At 39.1% G+C, this 22,770-nt stretch overlaps 2 protein-coding genes across 3 annotated transcripts in view; one reads left to right on the top strand and one right to left on the bottom strand.

Annotated features, from left to right (window-relative positions):
- The window catches only part of LOC101863250, an 18,479-nt gene extending 5,394 nt beyond the window's left edge, over window positions 1–13,085 (bottom strand). Inside the window, exons 1-5 of the mRNA XM_035968756.1 lie at window positions 12,911–13,085; window positions 9,558–9,667; window positions 8,802–8,965; window positions 3,834–6,321; window positions 1,301–1,591 (exon numbers count right to left, since the gene is read on the bottom strand). Coding sequence (XP_035824649.1) covers window positions 1,301–1,591; window positions 3,834–6,321; window positions 8,802–8,965; window positions 9,558–9,632 — 3,018 coding nt within the window. The 5' untranslated portion in view covers window positions 9,633–9,667; window positions 12,911–13,085. The remainder of the gene's footprint in view (window positions 1–1,300; window positions 1,592–3,833; window positions 6,322–8,801; window positions 8,966–9,557; window positions 9,668–12,910) is intronic.
- A 1,039-nt stretch (window positions 13,086–14,124) lies between these two features.
- Window positions 14,125–20,068, top strand: LOC101863009. Of its 2 annotated transcripts, none has more exons than XM_005094346.3 (4): window positions 14,125–14,496; window positions 16,356–16,564; window positions 17,900–18,013; window positions 18,884–20,068. In XM_005094346.3, the coding sequence occupies exons 1-4, from the start codon at window positions 14,327–14,329 to the stop codon at window positions 19,483–19,485; spliced, it is 1,095 nt and encodes a 364-aa protein (XP_005094403.1). In that variant the 5' UTR covers window positions 14,125–14,326; the 3' UTR covers window positions 19,486–20,068. The 2 variants fall into 2 exon arrangements, with proteins under 2 accessions (XP_005094403.1, XP_012935740.1); XM_013080286.2 differs by having other exon boundaries at window positions 14,125–14,505.
- Window positions 20,069–22,770: the final 2,702 nt, after the last annotated feature.

Genomic DNA, 22,770 nt, shown 5'->3' with positions numbered 1-22,770 from the left:
CCTCAACCCCTATTAATGCTCAAGTTCTGGACTATTCAGACCTGGCTGAAACAAAAACGACCCCGTTGTCACATACGTTCGTAGCCTTTGATACACACTGAACAAAAACATCCCATACAAATTGAACGTTGAGATGAATGGTCTTTTTTACCAACTCCATGAGGTCAAAAACAGCTCTGTACCAGAAGACCCAACCAAATAACTGAAACAATTACTCTTAACTTTATAATTATTCTTTAAAACTATTATGATTTGCTTTGACTGATTACTCAAACGCACAAGCGACCATTGGCGGTCGTTGAGTGGCATTGAATAACGTGAATCAAACGCCTAGACGCCTTATACTGTCACTTAAGCGGTTGAATCACGCAGATTTTGTTAGCTCTATGTTCAGTAACTTATGTAAGAAAGCTTTTTTTCTTAAAAGTTGATAACAGACAATCGTCCTACTTCATATTATATCATATATCTGAATTTCAGATTCATAGGTACGAGCATAACGAAACAAAAGTTTTTTGCTTCTCCTGAAAAATTTGTCTCTTGGCACTTACGTGGTAGAATCACGCGTCGAGCGATATGTGTCCTTAGGTCATCATCAACACATCATACCACAAGATTTAATAGTGGGCTGTTGGTCCTGATGTTCGCCTCTGATATTTCCTTTGTTTATAAAACGGAGCTTTGACCCATACTCTAACCCTACAAAATGTGTCAGCTTTGAAACTCGCATGCCCCTATGCAACATCACAATCTTACGGATAGAAAGTAGGAAGCACCTTCCAGCCTGCAACCACAGTCACCCCTTTTTCAGAGGTCCTTGCATGTTCATGTTCACAACAGGGCTTGTTTGAGTAAACAAAACCTTATTGACAAAATAGCAGTCATTTACTGCAGTTTTAGTAAAAGTTTTACGGCACTTGCACCACAAAAAGATCATATAAGTACCGAAAATTAGACGTGTTACAAGAGAGTAACATATAAAAAAAGAAGGAGAGGAGATAAAGACGACAGATGTTCAATAGAAAAGAAGAAGCAAACTACACCAGAGCACCCGCCAATCACCCACATTTACTGCAGGAAAAAGGTCAGGCTTGACACACAGAAACAACAGCGAGAAAGAAGAAAAAAATGAGGACCTTACCCAGAAGCACCCTCCAACAACCAGGGCAGCTAATAAGGCATGCATGTTCCGAAGACAACTAAGACAGACTCAGCGAATACATACAACGACTTAAAAAAAAAAAAGTGAATACATACAAATACCAACAGAACACACAGATGCAAAAACACATGTACATACATTGGAGCTGAGCTCCCGACTTGACTGCAGAGTCGCAAGGTCCCCTTTGTCCAGTTTGTGTCCACAGACAGTCAACCACTGGTCAGTGTTCAGAGCAATCTCTTCCTCGAAGGGACGAGAGGAGGGGACGCGGGGCAGGTGTCCCGGCCACGCACTGAGAGACTGTAGGACCTGCTGGACTGGGGTCCCTATCCCGTGGGCTCGGCACACCACACTGGCAGCAGCTTTGTAAGACTTAAGGTCAAAGCCCGGATGAGAAATCTTGAGACATTCTGCAGCGTAATCCATCAGCTGCAAATATGATAAGCTTCGGTAAGACAAGATATTTTATAGATCTTCAAATGGAAGAAATAAACTGAGTGCTTTCACCAGTTTCTGCCATACAAAATATACGTACATTAAATAGCATTATATCAACACATATTTTATCTCCTCTCTCTCTTTCACTACCCTCCCCCCAAAAAAAAGTCCCCTTTACTCTCTCACATCCCCTGAACACATCAACATAAAAAAGGTAATACTCTGGTTGCATTTTTCCAGATCCAATACCTTTTAGACAAAGCGTTGGTCACTTTGAGCATGTGGTCCTTCTTCAGGAAACAAGGTTAAAAAAAAAAAATCTAAAAAATTAAAGGAAAAAAAAAAGGACCAGACAGATTTGAAAACTTGAGCTTCCACACAGTAGAACAATAAATGATGTGTCACACGACGGGGTGGAATCAGGCACTCCTCAATTTTTGGGCATTTGGAGTTATTGGTATCATCTAAAAGCTGATTTATTAGCCTGGCATCCAATGAAAAAAATATCCATTTGTCTTGAATAGAATTCAAGATATTTGCGATTGAAGGAAGTTTCAGTGGTGAAATTAGCGAGAAAATGGACGCTAAAGTTTGGTAACTCCAATAGCAAAAGAGTCTTTGAAAACTGAAAAATGACACATTTTATGCTTTTAAACAATGTTTTTCAGTAAAATTCAAATTGAAATGTGTTTGTATATGAATGGACCTAAAAGAGGTAAAGATAAAAAAAAAAACATTTGATAAATATTTCCATACTGACGGAAAAAGACCTGTTTCTCCGATTTCGTTCTTTTGACGAGCCCCTAGTTTCACCACGCTCCCCCCACAAATTTACAACCTACGGGGTCACAAAGTCTGACAGCACAGATCAGAAAATGCAATGAAAAAGGCATTGAAACGGACAACACAAACAGTAAGACCAACGGCACAGCCGGCGTGCCCCCATTTACAAGAACAATCTGAGCCCCCACCCTGTACCCCTCGAGCTCTAGTAATGTGTATATTCCACACCGCCCTGCCCCTACATTTCAATGCAAGCATAGAGATTTCCTCCGTAGACCATAGTGCGTCTTCACATGAGAAAAATACTCATCCATCTGTTGGATTGTGCATGTCTTGCCCTCAACACTCAAAGTCCCAGTTTGGGCACACAAAGCCCCATTTCCTTTACATGGGTGACGTAACTGCAAGAATTTTTGTACTAAGTAGAACCTCTTTGGGCCAGGTACAAATCTTTAAAAAGTTTTCAGCTTCAAGGACACTAAATTCATTAACGGAGTGGGTGATATATATATTCCTGGCTGGAGTCCCTAATGAACCCTTCTCTAAGCTTGGGTTGTGTTGAGTTCAACAAACACTCTCCACAGATTCAGTTCCATCCTACTGGAGAAGGACATTAAATCCAAAGGTCTATTCTCTTAGTTTTAGTTTTAGTAGAAAAGTTTAACGGCGCTCGCAACTGCATAAGGTCATATGAGCGCCAAGGGGTGGATGTCAACAGAGAAGTCCTTACAGGGAATCAGACTTACTCTGCTCACCTCTCTAGCTTCAACAGCACAAAGTCTGCTTCGACTATCAAGGCACCCCGGAAATAGTGGGTCCCAAGAGGGTGAGAAACATACAAAAGGAGTAGAGGAAAAATGACAATAGTAAGGATTAGGAAAGAAAAAGCAGAAGTTCCCTGTTGTAGATCAGGCACAGTTATGAGCGTGACATTGATGAATCAGCCCATTTACAATTCTACTGTGCATGAACGAGAAATGTCCCCTCTTTGGGAATGGCTTAAAGACACTTCAGTCAGTGGCACCGCCCCAGGGGGTGTCTGTTCTCTTAAGTAACATTTCACAGTATAAAGACACCTAATCCATTTATCAATATAGACCTATCTCATCTTTTACATTTGAAGTGGAACACATACTTGAAAACATATTCCTGACAAGCACAAAGCAAAACAAATGCATTTTTATAATATCTCTAGAGATGAAGAGAAAGATTACAGACAAATGACAGGGCGAAAGAAACACAACAAATAGCCCAGGAGCCACCCTCTTCATTGACGAAAAAAAGGGCACAACGATGTAACAAATGTTTTGAACTGGACATGGAGAAAATAATCAAGTTGAAAAATTCAAAATACAAGCCCTTAATAAACATATCCTATTTCATGACACCGTTCAACAAAAATGTACAAAGTACACATATATAACAGGCAACAAATATTGCTAAATATTACCTCAGAATCTTTACAGCTGTGAATGAGAACATCAACAGGCTTTTTCGCTTGACAAGAACCAACAGCCTTCAAGGACTCCTCCACTGAATCAGCTGTGGAGGCAACCTGAAGTACTTCACTGATGACGTCTTCCGACATCCCCTCGAGAAACAGATCTATCTCTTTCCTCTTCATTGCTCGTTTCGCCTTAAGCTTTTCCAGATTCACTTCTTCATCCTCGTCTTCATCATCCCCGTCATCTGAAGAGTTAGCACTCTCCGAACTGCTCTCGTCCACTTCAGAGTGAGAACGTTTGACAGCAGCCGGTCGCTGACCCGTGGCAGATGTGTCTGTACTGTAGCCACACCGTACACCTTGCTTGGGGTCCTGATGCTCGGGGGATCTTTGTGAATGTTCCAGATCTTTGTCAGGGATAGGCTTCAAAGGGTCTAAAGAATTCTGTTTATCTTCCATATCTCGCAAAGGCATCTCTTCCTCAGTTACTGATATAGTCTGACCAACGATTGATGGCAATTTATTTTGCGGTGAACTTATCGTTTCATTAATTTTATTGCTGGAAGGACAGTTGTTCTCAGCATCTTCTATGGTACTGTTTACGACCTCTTGTGAAACGTCAGATGATACCTCTGCCTCATCAAAAACGGGCTCACGCTTCACAAACTTGTGTTTGATATTGGTCCTCAAGTTATGTCTGACAGTAGTACTCGTAACGCTAACACTCTTAGCCGGGCTCCTACTAGCTACCTTATCCACCTTCCTGGGCCGTCCTCTCCTTCGCACTGGCAACGATCCAACCTCAGAAGACTGAACACTGGGTGTTATTTCATCCACTGAAGCATCGCCAGGAACAAGTTTGGCCGCGTGAGACTGTCTGTCCTTCAAGACAGCCAGCACTTGGGTGAGCAGAGTCCAATCCTTGCCCATCTGCTCATACGAATGCAAGGAGCACTCACTGAGGATGTCCCTGGCCACAGTCTGAAGTTCTCGCAGACGCTCGTCGTGCTGCGCTGACGACGGCACATGACCTCGGGCAAGGGATTCAGCCAGGGCATCCAAGGTCAATGACTTGCCAAACACTTGCCACTTCTCAGGTATAAGAGCTTCATCATACAACGGTTTGTTAGAGTGTTTTAGGAAAGCAAAGACATGTTGGCAGGGCAGTTCAGAATCCATGAAGTGTTGACATGTGCATTTGTTGCCGGCGGTATTGAGAATAAACTCATCGTCATTATCTCGTCTCTTTACAAATATCATGTCTGTCTGTACCTTAAAGTTGTAAGAGCTGTTCAGGGCAATGGTGACTTGGGAGCACACAGCCCGGGCAGCCTCTGAGAAGCAGAGACTACGATAAGCCTCAAAACACGGATCTAAGTTCAAGATAACAGACAGCTTCTCCTTCTCCCCTTTTCCGCTACTTTTCTCAAAACGAAATAAAGATTTAATCACATCAGAGAGTGTAGAGCTCGACTTGATGTAGTCTTTGAGTGAATTGGTATAATCCATTTCAACAGCACACTTCTGATAGGACAGTCCTCTGACAGATGAAATTTCATACTGGACCCACAACTCCTTAAGAGAGTCCCATGTTCTAAGGAACTCCTTGGAAATGGATGTCGAGTTAGAATTCAAAAGCTCTTTCAGTTTCGAATCATATTCGTCTTCAGTTTGCGCATTCATCAAATCTTTTCTTAGCTGAAACTGTTTGTGAAAATCCTTACCAGATACTTTTATTTCTTCTGTGAACTTCTCAAAAATGTGTGATCTGCTCCACGCTATATTCGTTTGTGGAACCATAAGCTGAACAAAATCAACGCTATCTTTACTGCAATCCACTACAATTCCCAAAAGTGTATCGCAAAACTCTGGATTATTCCTCACAAAAGCCTCTATGAAATACTGAAAGGACGCCTCAGCCCCCGATACTACCAAACAAAAAGAGAGCACATGTGTGTTAAAATCCGAGTCAATGCCGAGAATGCTTAACACAGACATTCCCTCACTGTTCACTGAGTACGGGACAACCTGGAGCAGCCCATCTTTAAGTGCTTTCATTCTCTTTCTCATCACACTGGTCTGAATGTAGATGGCTCCAGGAACCAAGTCAAAGTTAACCATTTCTATTTCAGCCTCTGGATCTTCAGACATAATCTTATCAAGATCAGACAGGTATTCAAATTCAAGCGCCTTCATATTTTCGGGAGAACTTTTCACTCCGCTTGTGGTGTTCTGCCGGTCTTTGTTTGTAGGATATTTGTCACATGCCTTCGCTATAAACTCTTGAACTCTTACTAAAGGTACTCCAGCTCTGAGCAAAACACTGGCCATTCGTCGCTCCTCCCCCTGCAGCCCACGGTTCTGGGCAGACTTGTTGAAGACCGTCTCCGGGGTGCCATGCGTGTGGCAGAGGTTGGCCTCCTTCACCACCAGAGCTGTTCGACTCTTGTTCACAGACACCAGGACAGACGACCTGCAGCCAGTCTTACATGTTCTGGAAAAAGGCAAAAAGAGAAACGAAAAGACTCTTTTCATTCACTCTAAGAGTATACGATATATATGATATTTCTAACAAGATGTAATTTTGCAAATACTGATGATATTGTGCTATGTGGAAAAACAATCATATTTGGGATGCCGCAGAATAAACCAGTATTTAAATTTTGTTTGGAAATGAAAAAGCAGACGACTTAGCCAAAGAAGGAGCCAAAATGACCCAGATTGAAGATGGAATGGATCTCTCAGAGTCCAAAGCACTAATATAATAAAATCTGCCTTAAGAAACAGGAGGAAAAGGTCCCAACCCTAAACACAACAGACATGACCCCTACTACATACTAAATAGAGCAGACCAGGTCACAATCTTTAGAATCTGTTGTGGCCACAACAGACTTAAATACCATATGCACACCAAATTAAAAGTGTGAAAGCCAGCGATCTGTGAATGTGGACACGACCAAGAGGATGCCAACCATATCCTTCAGCACTGCCCGCGCTACGCCACCCTGCGTACACAGACGTGGCAGAATGTGGCTCCCCTTGAGAGAAAGCTCTATGGCAGTCTCTCAGACTTGAAGCAAACTGCACAGTTTGTGTGCGACATCGAACTGACTGTCTAGCTGCTGTCATCGAGAAAGAGGAAGAAGAAAGATGGAATTTTGCTTCTCCTTGGAATTGGAGTTTTTGAGATTAGATAGTTCTGTCAACAAAAAGACAAGCTCCAAGAACAATCATGTGACTTTAATTCACAGGTACATTTAAGATGAACCGATATTTTCCGCCAAAATTGGAATTCTGCACTCAATTGATAAATAGCTGCCCATTACTAAGAGATGCAGTAGATTCAGTTAGATTCCATTTCAGAAACAATATACACAGATATATGAAGAGAAAACGTGCACCACAGCACTAGATCTTATTCAACACTACATCACATTTTATTTGAAACAATGTTCTTTTATCTTACTACATCCTTGTAAAGTTCAACACCATACATTTCCCTATCTTTAAAAACAAAACACACTTTTTAACACAATATTTCTAGGGAAAGAGGGGTCAGCGGGTGGAAATTGTGTGCATGAATATGTGCAAGCATTCATGTGTGTGCAGTTAGTTGGGGATGTCTTCAAGTGGGTTTAGCAGATGGTTGATTCCCATGTTTCCTTTGATACAAAAATAATTGTTTTACGGCAAACTTGTCCTAAAAGCACTGAACAATCACTATGCATTCTGTCCAAGACCTCAGTGAACTTGACTTACTCAATGCTTTGCACAAGCAAAATGATACCCTCGTTGTAATGACACGGACTACATATTATTATATATGATATCGTCGCCTGAGTACAACAACCCTTTAACCCACACAAAATGTCAAAAAACACATTTTTGCTTTTTTGTTACTAAATATAATGTTGCTGATTTGGTGTCAAATGTTTAAAAATGTAGCTCAATAAGCATCGCCAGTGCAACAAAACTACTTTAATTCTTAATAATAATAATATATAGCATTTGTATAGCACAAATTCCCGCTCAACAGCAAGCTTTAAGCGCTTCACAATCTATAAGTTATATTATCCCAGCAGACCTGAGAGTATTCTGAAACTACCTCAACTTTCTGGGAAGCATACAGTGCAAGCAGTCATTTATAGGTAAGATCTTTCGCTGTCTATGGTCGAATACCCATTCCCACCTGGGCGAAGTGAGGAAAATTCGTGTAAAGTGCCTTTCCCAAGAACACAACGTCAGGCCCGCAGCTCGAACCCGCGAACCCACAACCTCACGATTATGAGTCCGGTAGCCCAACCACTAGGCCACCGACACCACATTTTTAATAAACATTATAAGATGAATTGACATCACAATAACTTCCTGCTCCTGTAAAATTTTGTTTTGTGGGATACAAGGCTGTTGCACTCGGGTGACCATACATGAGAGCATAAAACCATTAATGGAAATATACGTGCATAGCAGGTAAAATTTAACAGGTGAACATTAGTTAGTTTTAGTAGAGGTTTTACGGCGCTCGCAACGGCATAAGGTCATATATGAGCACCAAGGGGTGGATGTCAACAGAGAAGTCCTTACAGGGAATCAGACTTACTCTGCTCACCTCTCTAGCTTCAACAGCACAAAGTCTGCTTCGACTATCAAGGCACCCCGGAAATGGTGGGTCACAAGAGTGTGAAAAACATACAAAAGAAGTCTAGTAGAGAAAAAATGACAATAGTAAGGATTAGGATAGAAAAAGCAGTAGTTCCCTGTTGTAGATCAGGAACAGTTATGAGCATGACATTGATGAATCAGCCCATTTACAATTCTACTGTGCATGAACGAGATATATATATATAATATATATATATATGTCCTCCCTTTGGGAATCGCCTAAGGACACTTCAGTCAGTGGCACTGCCCCGGGGGGTAGGTAGTAAACATTAGACATCCTGACGGCCCAACACCAAAGAATAGAAGACTTACGACTGATTTTGTCGTGCTCCTGAACTGCGACTTTTGTAGCTCCCAAAATGGTTGCACACCATTCGCGCAAAGCAGTATTTGAACTTCACTGGAAATTTCGCCACAAGTGAATCATTTTTGTTAGCAGATTCAACTGATTTGCAGGTGCCAATAATGTACAAAACCTGCAACAAAAACACAAGGGCAAAATCAAAGGGTGCGACACTAAATTAGTTAATATTTCTCTATAACTAGAGCAGTGAAAAAAAAAATCCAAATAATTCCAATTTTGGAAAATTCAGAGACAAGACTATATCTTAAAACAAACAAAACAACAAATGCCAGCAATCACAAAGCCAGAGATTTGAGTATCTGTGAACAAAAGCAAAGTGGGAACAATAAAAACAAGCATTGACTAAAAGAAAGAGAAAACCACATCAACCACTTGAGCCTATCATCACAGAAAGAGAAACGAATCAGGTCAGTGAGACCATACAAAGCTTAAATTTAAAAAAGAAATCCAGCTTGCAACAGAGATAATTTTCTTATTCTCTTTGTCCTTGATTAACTCATCGGGCCAGCTAAAAGGGAACATGAGAGAGAGAGAGAGAGAGAGAGAGAGAGAGAGAGAGAGAGAGAGAGAGAGAGGGGGGGGAGGGAGGGAGAGAGAGAGAGAGAGAGAGAGAGAGAGAGAGAGAGAGAGAGAGAGAGAGAGAGAGAGAGAGAGAGAGAGAGAGATCCAATTCTTTCTACAAAAAAAGAATTAAATTTACTTACCTTGTTGGTTTTTGAATAATACTCCAGTGCAGACAGGAAACTCTGCCAAGAGGAATATTCTGTCCCAATTTCCATAGTGGTGATGATTGCAACTCTTCTTTATACAGTATCTCTAACACATAGAGGAAAAACAAAAATTTACATCAGATTCAGAAAACAAGACAAAATTCAATTTTTTAAATATATTATTTTATTCGGTAACTGCACTGAAAACAATCTCACCTCCTTTTCCTTTCCTCTCAGAGTGTGGAGTGGAAAGAAAGGGGAAAAAGAGTGAACAAAGCAATGGATTATATATGGGAGGGGAAGGGCATACAAAGGAGGAGGGGAGGGGGGGAGAAACGAAAGATGATAATGGATTATAATCTATTGAGAAAGGTGATTCTGTTTCGTAAGTTTAGTATGGGGTTTTACGGCGCTCGCAACTGCATAAATAAGGTCATATGAGCGCACGAAACACAAGTTAGTTTTCTATTTGCAACAGTTCACTGTACGGCTGAGCTCGGGTCAGTAGTTAGATCTAGATCTAGATCTTAAAACGTTAAAATATTTAAAATTCGGTGTAAATATATTTTCAATCTAAAACAACTTTCCTAAGTAACATAAAAATTTTTAATAATTTAATTTCCCTCTACATTTATAATTTTCAATAAAGGCCAATGGCCTTCATAAAATCTAAAATTATGTTGGGAACAACGACGGAAAAAATGTCTTGCAATTTTTTTGCATTTAGAGTAGCCTATATAGATTTCCTTCCTGGTAAAAATAACAAGTGAAATTTTACTGCTCGTTTTGTAGGCTAGATCTAGATCTAGATCTAGATAAAATACATCTCTAGGCTACTGATAAAACATATATTGATATAGATCTATAAAACATTTACACTGATAGGCCTACCGACTATTTAAATCAGTATCGATATCCAGTAGGCCTGCACCCTGCACAAAAGTCGGGACCACCATCCAAGGAGTGCCGAATTTAGGTCTAGATATATATATATAGATCTAGATTCTAGATCTAGATCTAGAAATCTAGGCCTAGATCTAGATCTCTAGATTAGGTTTGATTCTGTGAAATCTGCGACAGTAAAGATGAAAGGAAGGGTTAGGCCTACTGAACACTTCAGCCAGCCCAGCAAAGTAATTCACACCTTAGGGCCTTAGGCCTTAGGCTGGAGGCCTTAGTCATAGGGCGATAACATAGAGAACGCCGAAGCTTTTACAGCTGAAAATCGATGCCGACAGGCGCCAATCGGTGTCTGCTTGACTCCACATAGAGGGCGCCTATTGCCGATCCCTTTAAGCTCGCGATGCATAGATCTACATCTACTGTTGTCTGATCTACCGTATCTAGAATCTAGTTCTAGGTCTTGAGTGATTACAAATTTACAAAAATGGACTCGTCATCCGAGAGGGGGAGGGGGAGAGGAGGAGAGGGGGAGGGAGAGAGAGGGGGGAGAGAGAGAAAGGAAGAGAGAGAGGGAAAGAGGGGGAGGGGGAGAGGGGAGGGGGAGAAGGGAGAGGGAGAGAGGGAGGGAGGGAGGGAGAGAGAGAGGGAGAGAGGGAGGGAGGGAGGGAGAGAGAGAGGGTGAGAGGGAGGGAGAGGGGGTGAGAGGGAGGGAGAGGGGGGGGAGAGAGAGGGAGGGAGAGAGAGAGGAGAGAGATTATCTCCCCGTGTCAGGTAGAATGTATATCATAAATATATAAAATTGCAATATTATGTCATAAATTTGTCAATAACAAAGCTCCCTCATTCTTAGTGATCTCATCCAGATGTATGTTCCATCTACATCACTAAGATCAGGCGATCAGTATCTTTTAAGAGTTCTTAGAAAAGGGGGAAAAAAAATTAGCTGAAACATTGTTCGCCCACCTTGCTCCATCAGTTTGGAACTCTCTTCCCCAACTCTTTAGAATACAACATCTGAGTCTAAATTTTTTAAAAATCTTTAAAGACACATTTAATGACATCTTTTTTTGTCTCATGTTCAATACAATGTTATGTTAAATGACTATGTATCCATATATATGTGTATTTTGTGAATTGCATTGTGTGTAGATTATTTTATGCTAATTTCGTGACGACGTGTAAGCGTGCGCGTGTGATTTATAATAACCAAGTAGATGTGAGTGTGTGCGTGTGTTTGTGTGTGTGTGTGTGGTTGTTTGGCGTGTGCACATGTGTGCATGTTATACGTGTTCGTGAGTGTGTATGTGTGTGAGTATGTGTGTATGTGTTTATGAGTGTGTGTATTTTTGTGTTTGTGTCACGTGCTTGAATATTGTTTCTAGTATTTTTATGTAAAGCGCCTAGAGCTGTGTTTACACGGGAGTGGGCGCTATAGAAATGATCTTCATTTTTATTATTATTGTAATTCGACATCCATTTTGACAAGACACGACACAGCCAGATGCAGTCTCTAGACGCACAATGAAAAACTACACATACCTCGTCTCTTTAAAATCACACACTCTATTGACCCAGTAAAGCCTATCTAGATCTAGATTCTAGATCTTCTAAGAAAAAAATTAAAATTAATTACACCACAGCTGGTATTCATGAAGCATAATTTTTTTGGGAAAAAACACTAATTTTCTTAAACATTGCTTAAAATGCAACTCTGCTCGGTGACCACCAAATTTTGACGATGCTGATTTCAAAAATAGTTTTTGTCTACCGTGAAGCACCACAGCTCTGAAATGACCATTTAAAATTGTCCCCAGTCCAGTCGGGTGACGTCACACAAACCGCTGAACCCGAGTTGGCGACGGCGAGACGGCATTGAGAGTTTGCGACCTCGGTGCTTTCTTGTCGTACCTCCATTTTTAATAACAAAAAACAGTGAAAACAGTTCATACAAAAAGTGAGTTAAAAAAGAAGTCTCATTTTCACGGTTAAAAAAATGGAAATACGACAAGAAGCACTGTGGCGGCGAGTTGACAGCGAGACGCCCTTCCCAGTTTTTTGGCATAATAAGAATGTAGATTCTAGATCTAGATTCTAGTTTGCATTCCGATATGGCGATAAAGCTGACAACGCCGATCCGAGTTTAAAGCTGCAGGCTGCAGTCGGCCAGCTCTAGATTAGATCTAGAATCTATGTCAACTGTGGGGCAAGTTGGAAAAGGGAATTTTTATTCCTATCGGCGCTTACTGAGTCAGTCTCCGAAATCGGCGTTCTCTTTTTTTCGCCCTTATTGTTAGTCTAGATTGAGAAAGCCTAGGCTGAAGGCCTTATTAAATATTGGGTTGAGTCAAGCGGAGGCAGAACACAAATTACTTTTTTACTTTACTTTACTGTGGCACGACGACCACATTTTTAAAAAATCGAGACTTCGAGACAAGGCAACCTACCCAGGTCCTTGATCTAGCAGGTAGATCAAGAGTCTAGATCTATATATATCTAGATTCTAGATCATAGATAGATGTAGGCTACACTACTAGATCTAGATCTACACACACTATTACTAGACTCTATTGGCAGAGAGTATTAGAGTCTCTGCTATTGGTTTAAAAGGGGGTAACTCTATGATTATGATCTGATCTAGATCTAGATCTTACAAAACACTAAACATTGAAAAGTTCCTCTGACTGACTCTTTCGTTTCGTCTAATTTTTATTTCCCACGACAAGGCAACACCGACAGTGACATCAACCCTAGGTCACAAACATCACACTGGCTGACTCGGAAGTTTTGAGCAATTTTTTAAATTAATGTTCCAGGATATAGGCTAGGTCTAAGACAAGTTTATTCGCTTTTGTCAAAGTACTCAAAGAAGCTTTGGTGGTTTGACCACTTTGTCATTATATTGACCCGAATACCCATGCCCATTCATTACCCATCGAAACAACCGAGTCCGAGTAATGCATAAAAACGTGCAATAAAAAAGCTGAAGTAAAGAAAGTATGAATATGATCCTCCGTCATAGAATTACAAGAACTGCTAAACTGATACTCTATTGTACGTTGATAATTTGAGTTTTGTTTATCTGGGTCTGTGATCTTGGCCTTGTTCAAAGAGGTCACAAAGAACTTAGAGATCTCAGCTGTGACGTCATGCATGTCAGACATGAGAAGCGCGCCGCCATAGCCCACTACGGACGGGATCGGCCGATCGGCGACTCGATCGCCTCAAAAACAAACGTGTTTGTCGATCAGGCGATCGAGTCGGGAGATCGGCCCGATCCAGCTCTAGTGGGCACCCCACGGAAAACCAGTCAGTACACCTGGAAGAGGCTGAATTGTAAATGATATTTTTAGTTTGCAATGCCTTTAAATTTAAAGTATTTGTATTCCAGACAAAACCAAAAGGTGCCTTACTGACTTGCATGCATTTGAACCTGAATAATTACTAGATCTAGATCTAATGAGACCTGTGTACTTAACAGGTTGGAGTCGATAGGGCCAAACCTAGATCTAAGTACGGCTAGCCACTTCGATTAAATTTTATACAAGTGGGCCGACGCGTCCCTCCTCTCTTTACATAGGTGACGTCATAGCTGAGATCTCTAGTTTTCTATTTACAACCTTTTTGGCCCAGGTCTGTCCTATATAAAGCATCGTGACCTGGACACTTCCTTGCCTTCCAGGTCGCGGTGCGGAGTAGATTCTATGCTCCATTTTCTGTGGGCCCTATTTTTATTTTGATTTGGTTTTCTCACCGAAAGGTCTGAAAAAAGGAAAGAAAAGGAAAAGTAATCTTTGAGTGGATTACCATTTGCAAGTTTTTAAAAAAATTTTTAGTTTCATTCCTTAGTAAAATAGACTAAAATGTCTTCTGCATCTAAGTACGGTGATAAAATTTCAGAGATTTGCAACAACGGATGCATCTCGTTCGCCTTGTCAATTGCGAAGGATACAGGAATCTTGCCCACTTTGCTAAGTGCTTCAAAACCAATGACTTCACAGGAAATTGCAGATGCTAATAAACTGAAAGAGAGGTATAAAACGTGAGCCTCTAAGTGTGTTCTAGATCTAGATCTAGATTCTATCCAAATACCCGTCTTTTCATTCACAACAGTACCACTTGCACTTTTGTTTTTAAAAATTATTATTATTAGTGCTTTTTTGTGCGTGATTTTACTTTAAGGCAATTTCCACGGCAGAGTTTTAGATTAAAATATGATGTGTGGATACTTAATACTGTTTTTAGGCCTGGCCCTATGCCTGCGTGTTTTGACAACATTAATTCTAGGCCTAATATAGAGGTTTCAGGAGGGCATGCCACCGTGACCTAAAAAATCTGGGGCGTGCACGGGGAAAAAAGGGGGGGGGGGGGGGGATAAAACGGTAAGATTGAAGAATACCGGACCAGCGGTACTTTATCATTAGATTTATAACATAGCCTATAGGCCTAAATTTGATGTTGCAATTTTAGGTTTGATATTTTCCTGAAAGCAATTGCAAGGGCTACAGTGGTCATATAATATATAGTCTACTAGATCTAATCTAGATCTAGATGTCTTGGCTAGGCTATAGTCTGCAGCTAAAATATATAACTTATATATATAATATAAGGCATAAGGCTTAGATTTTAGAGTCTAGATGCTCTCTAAAAGTAAAAGGTGCGTCTGCCGTGAGGGTTTCTTTTAGCTGCCATAAGGGCCACCATTATTTGGATTTGAAGACTTGCATTGCATATATGTTCGCTTGTGATGTAGATCTAGATCTAGAATCTAGACCTAATAATAGTGGCCTATTATTATGCCAAAAAACAAAAAAACAAATTTCATGACATTAAGCACCTTTACTTTCAAAGTTGGAATATATCGAAAGTCAGGCAATATCAGATTTTTAAAAATTGATAAATAGGCCTACATAGATCTATATGGTATCTCTTCACATAGAGTCTTGATTGATGGAAAGAATGTAAAATCAGTGACTTTTGATCTGTATAAAATTATTACGATCTCTTTTGAAATGTTATTATTTCATAGGAGGCGTGCAAGTTTGTCACAGCCTCTGACTCTGCCCTGCATGATGGAAATTATCACTGGCACTCTGAAAAAGTGTAAATTTGAAGAATATTTGATTGATTGTTTGAATTAAATTTCATTTTTCTGTTGTTTTTAACGGAAGAACATTTCTTTGATGAAATTTTACAAGAGTATGCCTTGTCTTATTTGCTTTGATTTGCATACAAAAAGGAATAAATATTGAACAAAGCAAGCTGAATTGACATTTTAGAGGGATCTCAGGCTAATTGCCGCTAATTCTTACACACTTACTAAACCAATTTAAAGGTGGAGATCAAAAAAATTATACACTGATAAAGTGCTGTAATTATATCATGACAAACTGGGCCTGTTACAAACTGGGCTGCCCCCTTTAAATAGAGATCTATATATATAATATGTTCAGAACTTAACTGTAGGCCTAAATATACTTTTTGGTGTAAAGATTTTTATAAGGACTCTTTAAAAAAAATATTTGCAGATTTTCCCATGTGAGGTGTATTAATAGCACAAAAAAGGTTGATAGTGTATTTGAAGTTCAGTATACGTGACAGCCTTATTAAAAAAATTGTTTATCATTTGTTTTGTAGGCTACAATAGAAGTTTTACGGCACTTCATCCCAATAATGAATAAGGTTGTATTAGTGCCAAAGATTAGGGGTGTTACACAAGAGAGGCTCAAAAAAGTTTTTAAAAATGGAGGAGAGATTTAATTTAAAGGACAACAATGTGGATGTTTGGTTGAAATGAAGGAGGACCAAACCTCACCTGAGCACCCACCAACCACCCATTAGTCATCAGAAATAGACTGATTCTTTACCTCTGCTTTGTATTCTTTGCTTTAGATATGTCAGAGAAGTACTGGGCAGTCTGACAGCTGCTAAACTCGTCCGCCTGCAAGAAGATGAATCTGGGGACAGCTTGTACTTCCTTAATGATGATGAGAAAAGGGTTTTGGAAGATAGCGGAATCATGCCCTGCATTTCCTTTACCATGAGTTTAGCATCTGTGTACAGCAAAGTGAGAGCCTGCTTTGCACTGGATGGTCCATATGGTTGGTTGTAGAAATTTTTAAGGATTATATGGTAGTCACTGCCATACTTCTTTAAAAGTGTTTATATTAATCACTCTAATGCTGGTTAATGTATTAAATTAGGCTAATATTTTTTATTGTTGATTATATAATTATATTCAAGTTTGAATTAATTAATTGTTGTTTGTTTGGATTGTAGCACCTAAAAGAGTACTGGTGGATGGAGCCTCAGTTAAAATGACTGGTCATGATTTTGTCCTATTATGACACTGAATTGTGAATGGAAAAAGCAATATTTCATTTTTTAATTCTCATTTTCATCTTTGTAACCCTATCCGTAGGCCTATGTCGTGTTTTACTATCGCTTCCATATGACGTAGGGAACTCGCCCCTACTTTCCAAAGAGGAAATTTACTCGTTATCCAATCCATACGCTTTGCATAGCAGTCTGTCAAAATGGTTTTTTGAGAAATACAGAAAGTTTCAAAGAGATCTTCGCCTATTGTAGAAGTATTCTAAAATATGAAAAATACCCCTTGGGTACAATATGACCCCAGGCGTATGGATAGGGTCAAGCAGTGCTCCTTTCTCACAACCATGCTTGAAATTGAAAAGTTGTAGGCCTACATTGTATCATATGTGTAGCTTTTTACGCATTTATTTTTCATTTAACATCGACTATTATTATAGACTTGCTATAGGCAGTAGACAGTTTTCTAATGCAACGTCCCTTGCCTATCTATTTGTAATTCTAGTGATTTTAGCTACTTACTTTACCCATTTTGTCTACACTCCATACAAATACAAACAATACATGTTCCAAAATTCTATTTCATTGGATTTGTGCATCATACTCAGCAAAGAAATTTATAATGGACTTCCCAAGAACACAGTACCTTGACTGAAGTTGAAGTTATGACCATTTGACCAAAAAAAAAACAAATTGTGTACAGATGATGTCTTATCAAAGTTGTGATGTTTTTGAGATATTTCAATGTATTTTGACGCTTTTAGAAGTAAGTTTGACACGCAGCTTTAAATAATCCTCAGTAGTATGATGTGAGGGCAAACTTTATAGTGTAATATACTTAATAGTTTGTTTGAAGAGGCAGATGTGACTTTGTTGCCTGTCAAAGGGATGAAAAGTCAAGTACATGTATCGCCTTGACCTTTTCTTCATCCGATACACTATTTTCTTAAACCTATGTCCCCATTTCTCATACTTGAAAGCTAAAAGTGTTTTTTAGGCATATGATATTTACATGCTCTTCGTCATATTATGTTATACAATTGTTAAAATGCAATGAAAAATAAGTTTCACTACATTTTTTTAATACTCATTTGGCCATACCACAGGTCATCATTATGGGGAGGAGGCACATCAAGTTATCGGTGAATTCAACATGCTCTCATACAGTTCTACCATAAGCACGTTCCTAAGGCATGTCCCTGAATTAGTAAGAAAGCTGGGTACGTATCTTCTGCATTCTTCAGTAAAAATTTGATCCTGATAAATTTTTAGACATCTGTAATTTTGATTTAAAAGCCAGTTGCTTCCTTGCCAAGGGTATTTTCAAATTCCAAATATCAAATAGCTGCATTTCTGATGATTTGCATTGGTTCTGATCAGTACTTTGGAAATCAGAGAATAAATTGTGTAGCCGTTCGAATTTAGGAGTTGCTGCACAAGGCATTTAGTGTTGAAGAAAAAGTGCCCTGCAAAGTGTATGATGGTAGTTATTTCTTCTCTTCTATTCAAATTCTTGTTGTTAGTGCAAAACCTTTGTAGTGAACAGCGAGTGCACATTATACTGGTCCTTGACATTAAATTAAACTCTTAGTCTTAGTATACTGCTCACCAGTTCTGCTGGGAAACAACATCGCTTGGTTGTATAGTCATAAGAAAAGTTTATGTAACCCGAGCATATCCATCATATCTATGTGGCTGGCTGGCGGGTGCTCTGGTATGGTTTGCTCCTTCTTTCCTATCAAACATCTATCATCCTTATCTCCCCTCCCTTCTTTTTTGTTATTCTCTTGTAACACCTCTAATCTTCGGCACTAATATATGACCTTACTGTGTTGCAAATGCCGTAAAACACCTACTTAATAATATATCTTATCTACAAAATCAAACTATATATTTGTTGCATGGAGTATTGATGTCTACTCTCTTTTGGCATTTATTTTAAGCAAGTGAAATAAAATATAAACTGAGTTATAATATATATATATATAAGAAAGTTCATGGTGATGAAAAAATGGAAAACAGTACTCATATATAGTATACAAATATCGTCAGATCAAATTGACTGAGTCATTCTTTTCTTCTATCTGCAGAGGCTGGCATTGATGTTATTGAATTTGGCTGTGGGTGTGGAAATGTGATTTCAGAACTGGCTACCAAGTACCCCAACAGTAGATTTACAGCATCGGAAGTAAACAGTGACCTGACGGAGAAGCTGAAAGCCAAATGGGGTCACATTTCAAACTTGGCCTTTGAAGAGCACAATATCTGCCACCTCAGTGAAGATTTGGTGAACAAATATGACTGGGTGATGACTGTTGATGTTATACACGATCTACCAAATCCTCAAGGGGCTGTTGCCTCAATAAGGAAAACTTTGAAAGAGCCAGGTGGTGTGTATACTTTTGTGGAACCTGTTGGTTCGTCTCGTGGAACCCATAAAGAGTCCGTTGGAAATATGTCAGTTGCTGGGTTTTATGCCTTGAGTGTATTTATGTGTTTACCAGAGAGCTTTCAAGAGCCAAACAGTGCCGCTTTGGGTCCCTGTGCAGGACGAAATGTTATGGTAGACATAATAAAGAAGGCAAATTTTGATGCCACCTGCCATGAGCTGGATGATATGTTTACCTTATTTGTTGCCAAGGTCCCTGGGGCGCGTGAAGGAGTCAAACGTTCTGCGCCAAGGGACTGGTAAAGTGCAGTTGCCATCATACATATTAGCTACGGAGTGGCCTGAAGACAATTTTCTAAAGTTTCAGTTCTCTCTTGAGTATTTTTTTTTTTATTTTGTGAATTTTTTTCATTATTCACCCCCGAAGTTTACAAAAGGCTCACATCTGCTTTTCAGTGGGAAAGAAAAGCCTCAAAATAAGCTAGCAATACAAGGTCAAAATTAAAACTCCTCTGTTTTAATTTCTTATGTATCTGTTTTATGTACATTTGTACTTAAACATAACTCTTTCCGGAGGTATCACTCAATATTTGCATGAGTCCATACCTCTTCTGGACATATCGTATCGGCAACGATGGGGTGTCTCTGTTTTGTTTCATTTTAGCATGATCCGTTATTCATAAGTACTTATTACTGTTTCTAGAAAACTTGGAAAGGATTTAGAAAACAAAAACTTCAAATTTCTCTTTGTCAAAATGTCAGTCTAGTAATAACAAATGAGTGAATTCATTCTTGCAATCTTGCACCAATGAAACTATATAACCAGACTCGGTAGAAATATCATTACTCAAATGAAAATTGGAGTATTGCTTGAAAAAAAAAAAAATTTGTGCTTTCAGAAGTATGTGGATTATGCTCTTCCATATATATATTTGCTTATTTAATTGCTTTCACATGTTTGGTGAGTGTTTCTCAGCACCATCACCTACTCCGACCCTCATTCAATTTTCTACAATTTGACATTTCACATGTTACCGTTACCTTTTGAGTGATGGTTTTATGCTTTATATATAATGTTATTTTGTACATCTCATGTGTAGCCAGATCGAGCCAAAAATTAATTACGTCTTAACCCAAAAAAGCTACGTCCGGAAAGAGTAAAGGATGACATACAAGGGTCAAAACATGAAAATCTATATTTCTTTATTTTATATATGCTGTGATAGTTATTTATTGCACAGAAATCAAATTTTCCCCTTGAATAAGAAGCTGTTCAACTTTCTGATTGTAGCTTGTGGTTTTGAAGTTTGCAGGCACCCTGCTCCCATGGGTTATCTTCCACATCCATCCATCCTATTGGACAAAATAATGCACCATATGCATGTACCTGTTTTTTTACCCTACCATTTCACCGGTCATTCATAGTAATGAGGTTTTTGAAAATTTGTACATTTTGCATTAAAAAACAATCGTGTCGGCCAACTTCACATATATGTTTTTCTTTGTGCCATTTTTTTGTAACTTTTTTATTACTGTAAAGAGTGTCCTCATGTTTGATGAATTTGATGTTATGTCTTAGTTTAGATTATGCAAGCATTATGTGATGTAGCACATACTTTGGCAACATCAAGTAGTGTGCTTTGCCTTTCGCACCAATTATTATTTAGCTTTTACTACTTTAGTTACAATAAGTCCATTTTCATTTTATTTCCATACTACCATTACATTGCTAAATAATGGTTATAAACGTATAGTATAGGTACCCAAGAGGCAGAGTTTTCAGAGTATAGCTTACAACAATATGATTGCGAATGAGGTGCTCATAAAAAAGAATGAAATAAAAATATACTAAAAAACAGCATTTTTTTCTGGCCTTTTGGCAGTTTTTTTGGGTGGAATATCCCTTTTTTTGGTTTTTAAGTCTGTTTAGTATTTAGAAACACATTTCTGTGTAGATTTTTAATTTTTACTGAAAAAGGTTACTTAAAGTTAAAGGCACAAAAATTGTAAATGAACAGCTTTCAAGTATGTGTACAGTTTACACTCAAGCTTTGTAAGTCACCATACTGTGGCGGCCATTTTCTTGCTAAGTTTACTGTTGACACCCACCTCCTTCAATCACAAATACATGTATCTCGACTTCTATTCTTCAAGATGGATGGTATTTTTTTTTCAATAGAAGCAAGAAGCTGTCAATTATTTGTAGCCTACATACATGTAGTACAAAAGTTTACATTTTTGTTGCTATTACATTTTATCAGTGCATTACATTACAGCAGACTTGAATAAAACGATAAAGGCTTGGTGAGTTCTAGTTATGATATTGAGTGTACGCTGTCTGTTCACATACACATGCATTATGTATTATCTATCATGTACAGTCAAACCCTGTTATACCATCTACCTTCGGACAAGCATGGAATTGGCGGCACAACGGGGCTGGCGGTATAACCATATATGGTACCAATTGCCATCTTTACAAGTGGTAGACTGGTAGAGACTAAAGACAAACTGTGGCCAGTCATTCCTCATCTAGATAGATCTGTCTTACGTCTTGTGTGTCAAGGTAGCCATGAGCAGGGGAAAAACGAGTTGCAAGCGATTACGTATACTGTATACAGCTTCAGCTAAACTTTACATAAATTCATATTGACATTTTTTAATGGATCAGACAGAAGCTATTTGTCAAGGACCCTGTAGACCTCCGATTTTTTTTGGTAACCTGATAGCTTACTTGTCAGTCTTCACGCTGCCTCAGACCTCTCATGTAGACTTCAGTAGGAGTCCTCACAATATAAAAGCGGTACAGGTGCACACCAGCAGCTGACAGGCCAAGGTGACATAGTCCCTTTAATACTTCTCCAGGCAAATTTGTCGTTAGAATTTAATTCCAACTTTTTAAAAAAATGTTTAACCAAAACCTAAACCTACTAAAAGTAATAGCATCTAATTTTTGTGAAAGACTCGAATCAAAGTCAGGAGAAAATTAGTGACATACGCTAGAAATAGGCCGAACTCGCAGAGAGACGTGTTGGGAAAGACATTATCAAGTACCCACTCAGTGGTTGCTGTGCACCTTATGTAGGTAGTGTGTACACCTCTGGCAGCCAATTCAATGGCGGTATAATATGGCAAATTTACATTAGTCTAAAAGGACGGTACTACTCAGACAGTTGGCAGATGGGGGTGTAAAAGTAAAAGCGTACTTGTAAATATTTTGCTTATATAGAGGCGTTCCTTGTACATTGGCAAAACCTGGTGGTAAACGCGGCTGACGGTAGAACGGGGTTTGACTGTATACATGGATTCTGTCTCTATGTCTACCATGGCTACCTCTTTTTTTAAAATGTTTTAATGCTTCGCAATGTACATAATGTTGTTCCTCATCATATGTCTTTTACAGCACGTAGACCAATCATTAAAAAATAAAATCCATCTTGTCATAACTTGTCTTGGTTTTAATTTTTATTTTACTCAATGCATAGGTCTAGTAGTAGGCCCCTACACTTTTTTTGCCATGAGCTGATAAAACGGCTATTTTTATTCACAGCAGTTTTGAGAAAAAGACCTTTGATTTTTTTGGTGCTG

The sequence above is a fragment of the Aplysia californica genome, unplaced genomic scaffold (genome assembly GCF_000002075.1).
Source record: "Aplysia californica isolate F4 #8 unplaced genomic scaffold, AplCal3.0 scaffold00080, whole genome shotgun sequence".
Classification (NCBI taxonomy): Eukaryota; Metazoa; Mollusca; class Gastropoda; order Aplysiida; family Aplysiidae; genus Aplysia; species Aplysia californica.
This window is presented reverse-complemented; position numbering and strand designations above follow the sequence as displayed.

Bases quoted from the DNA above. Each gene is read 5' to 3' on its own strand.
- LOC101863009 (XM_013080286.2), top strand. From the start codon at position 14,327: ATGTCTTCTGCATCTAAGTACGGTGATAAAATTTCAGAGATTTGCAAC. The intron at 14,506-16,355 runs GTGAGCCTCTAA...TCTTTGCTTTAG, and splicing joins CTGAAAGAGAGGTATAAAAC to ATATGTCAGAGAAGTACTGG. The intron at 18,014-18,883 runs GTACGTATCTTC...TTCTATCTGCAG, and splicing joins TGAATTAGTAAGAAAGCTGG to AGGCTGGCATTGATGTTATT.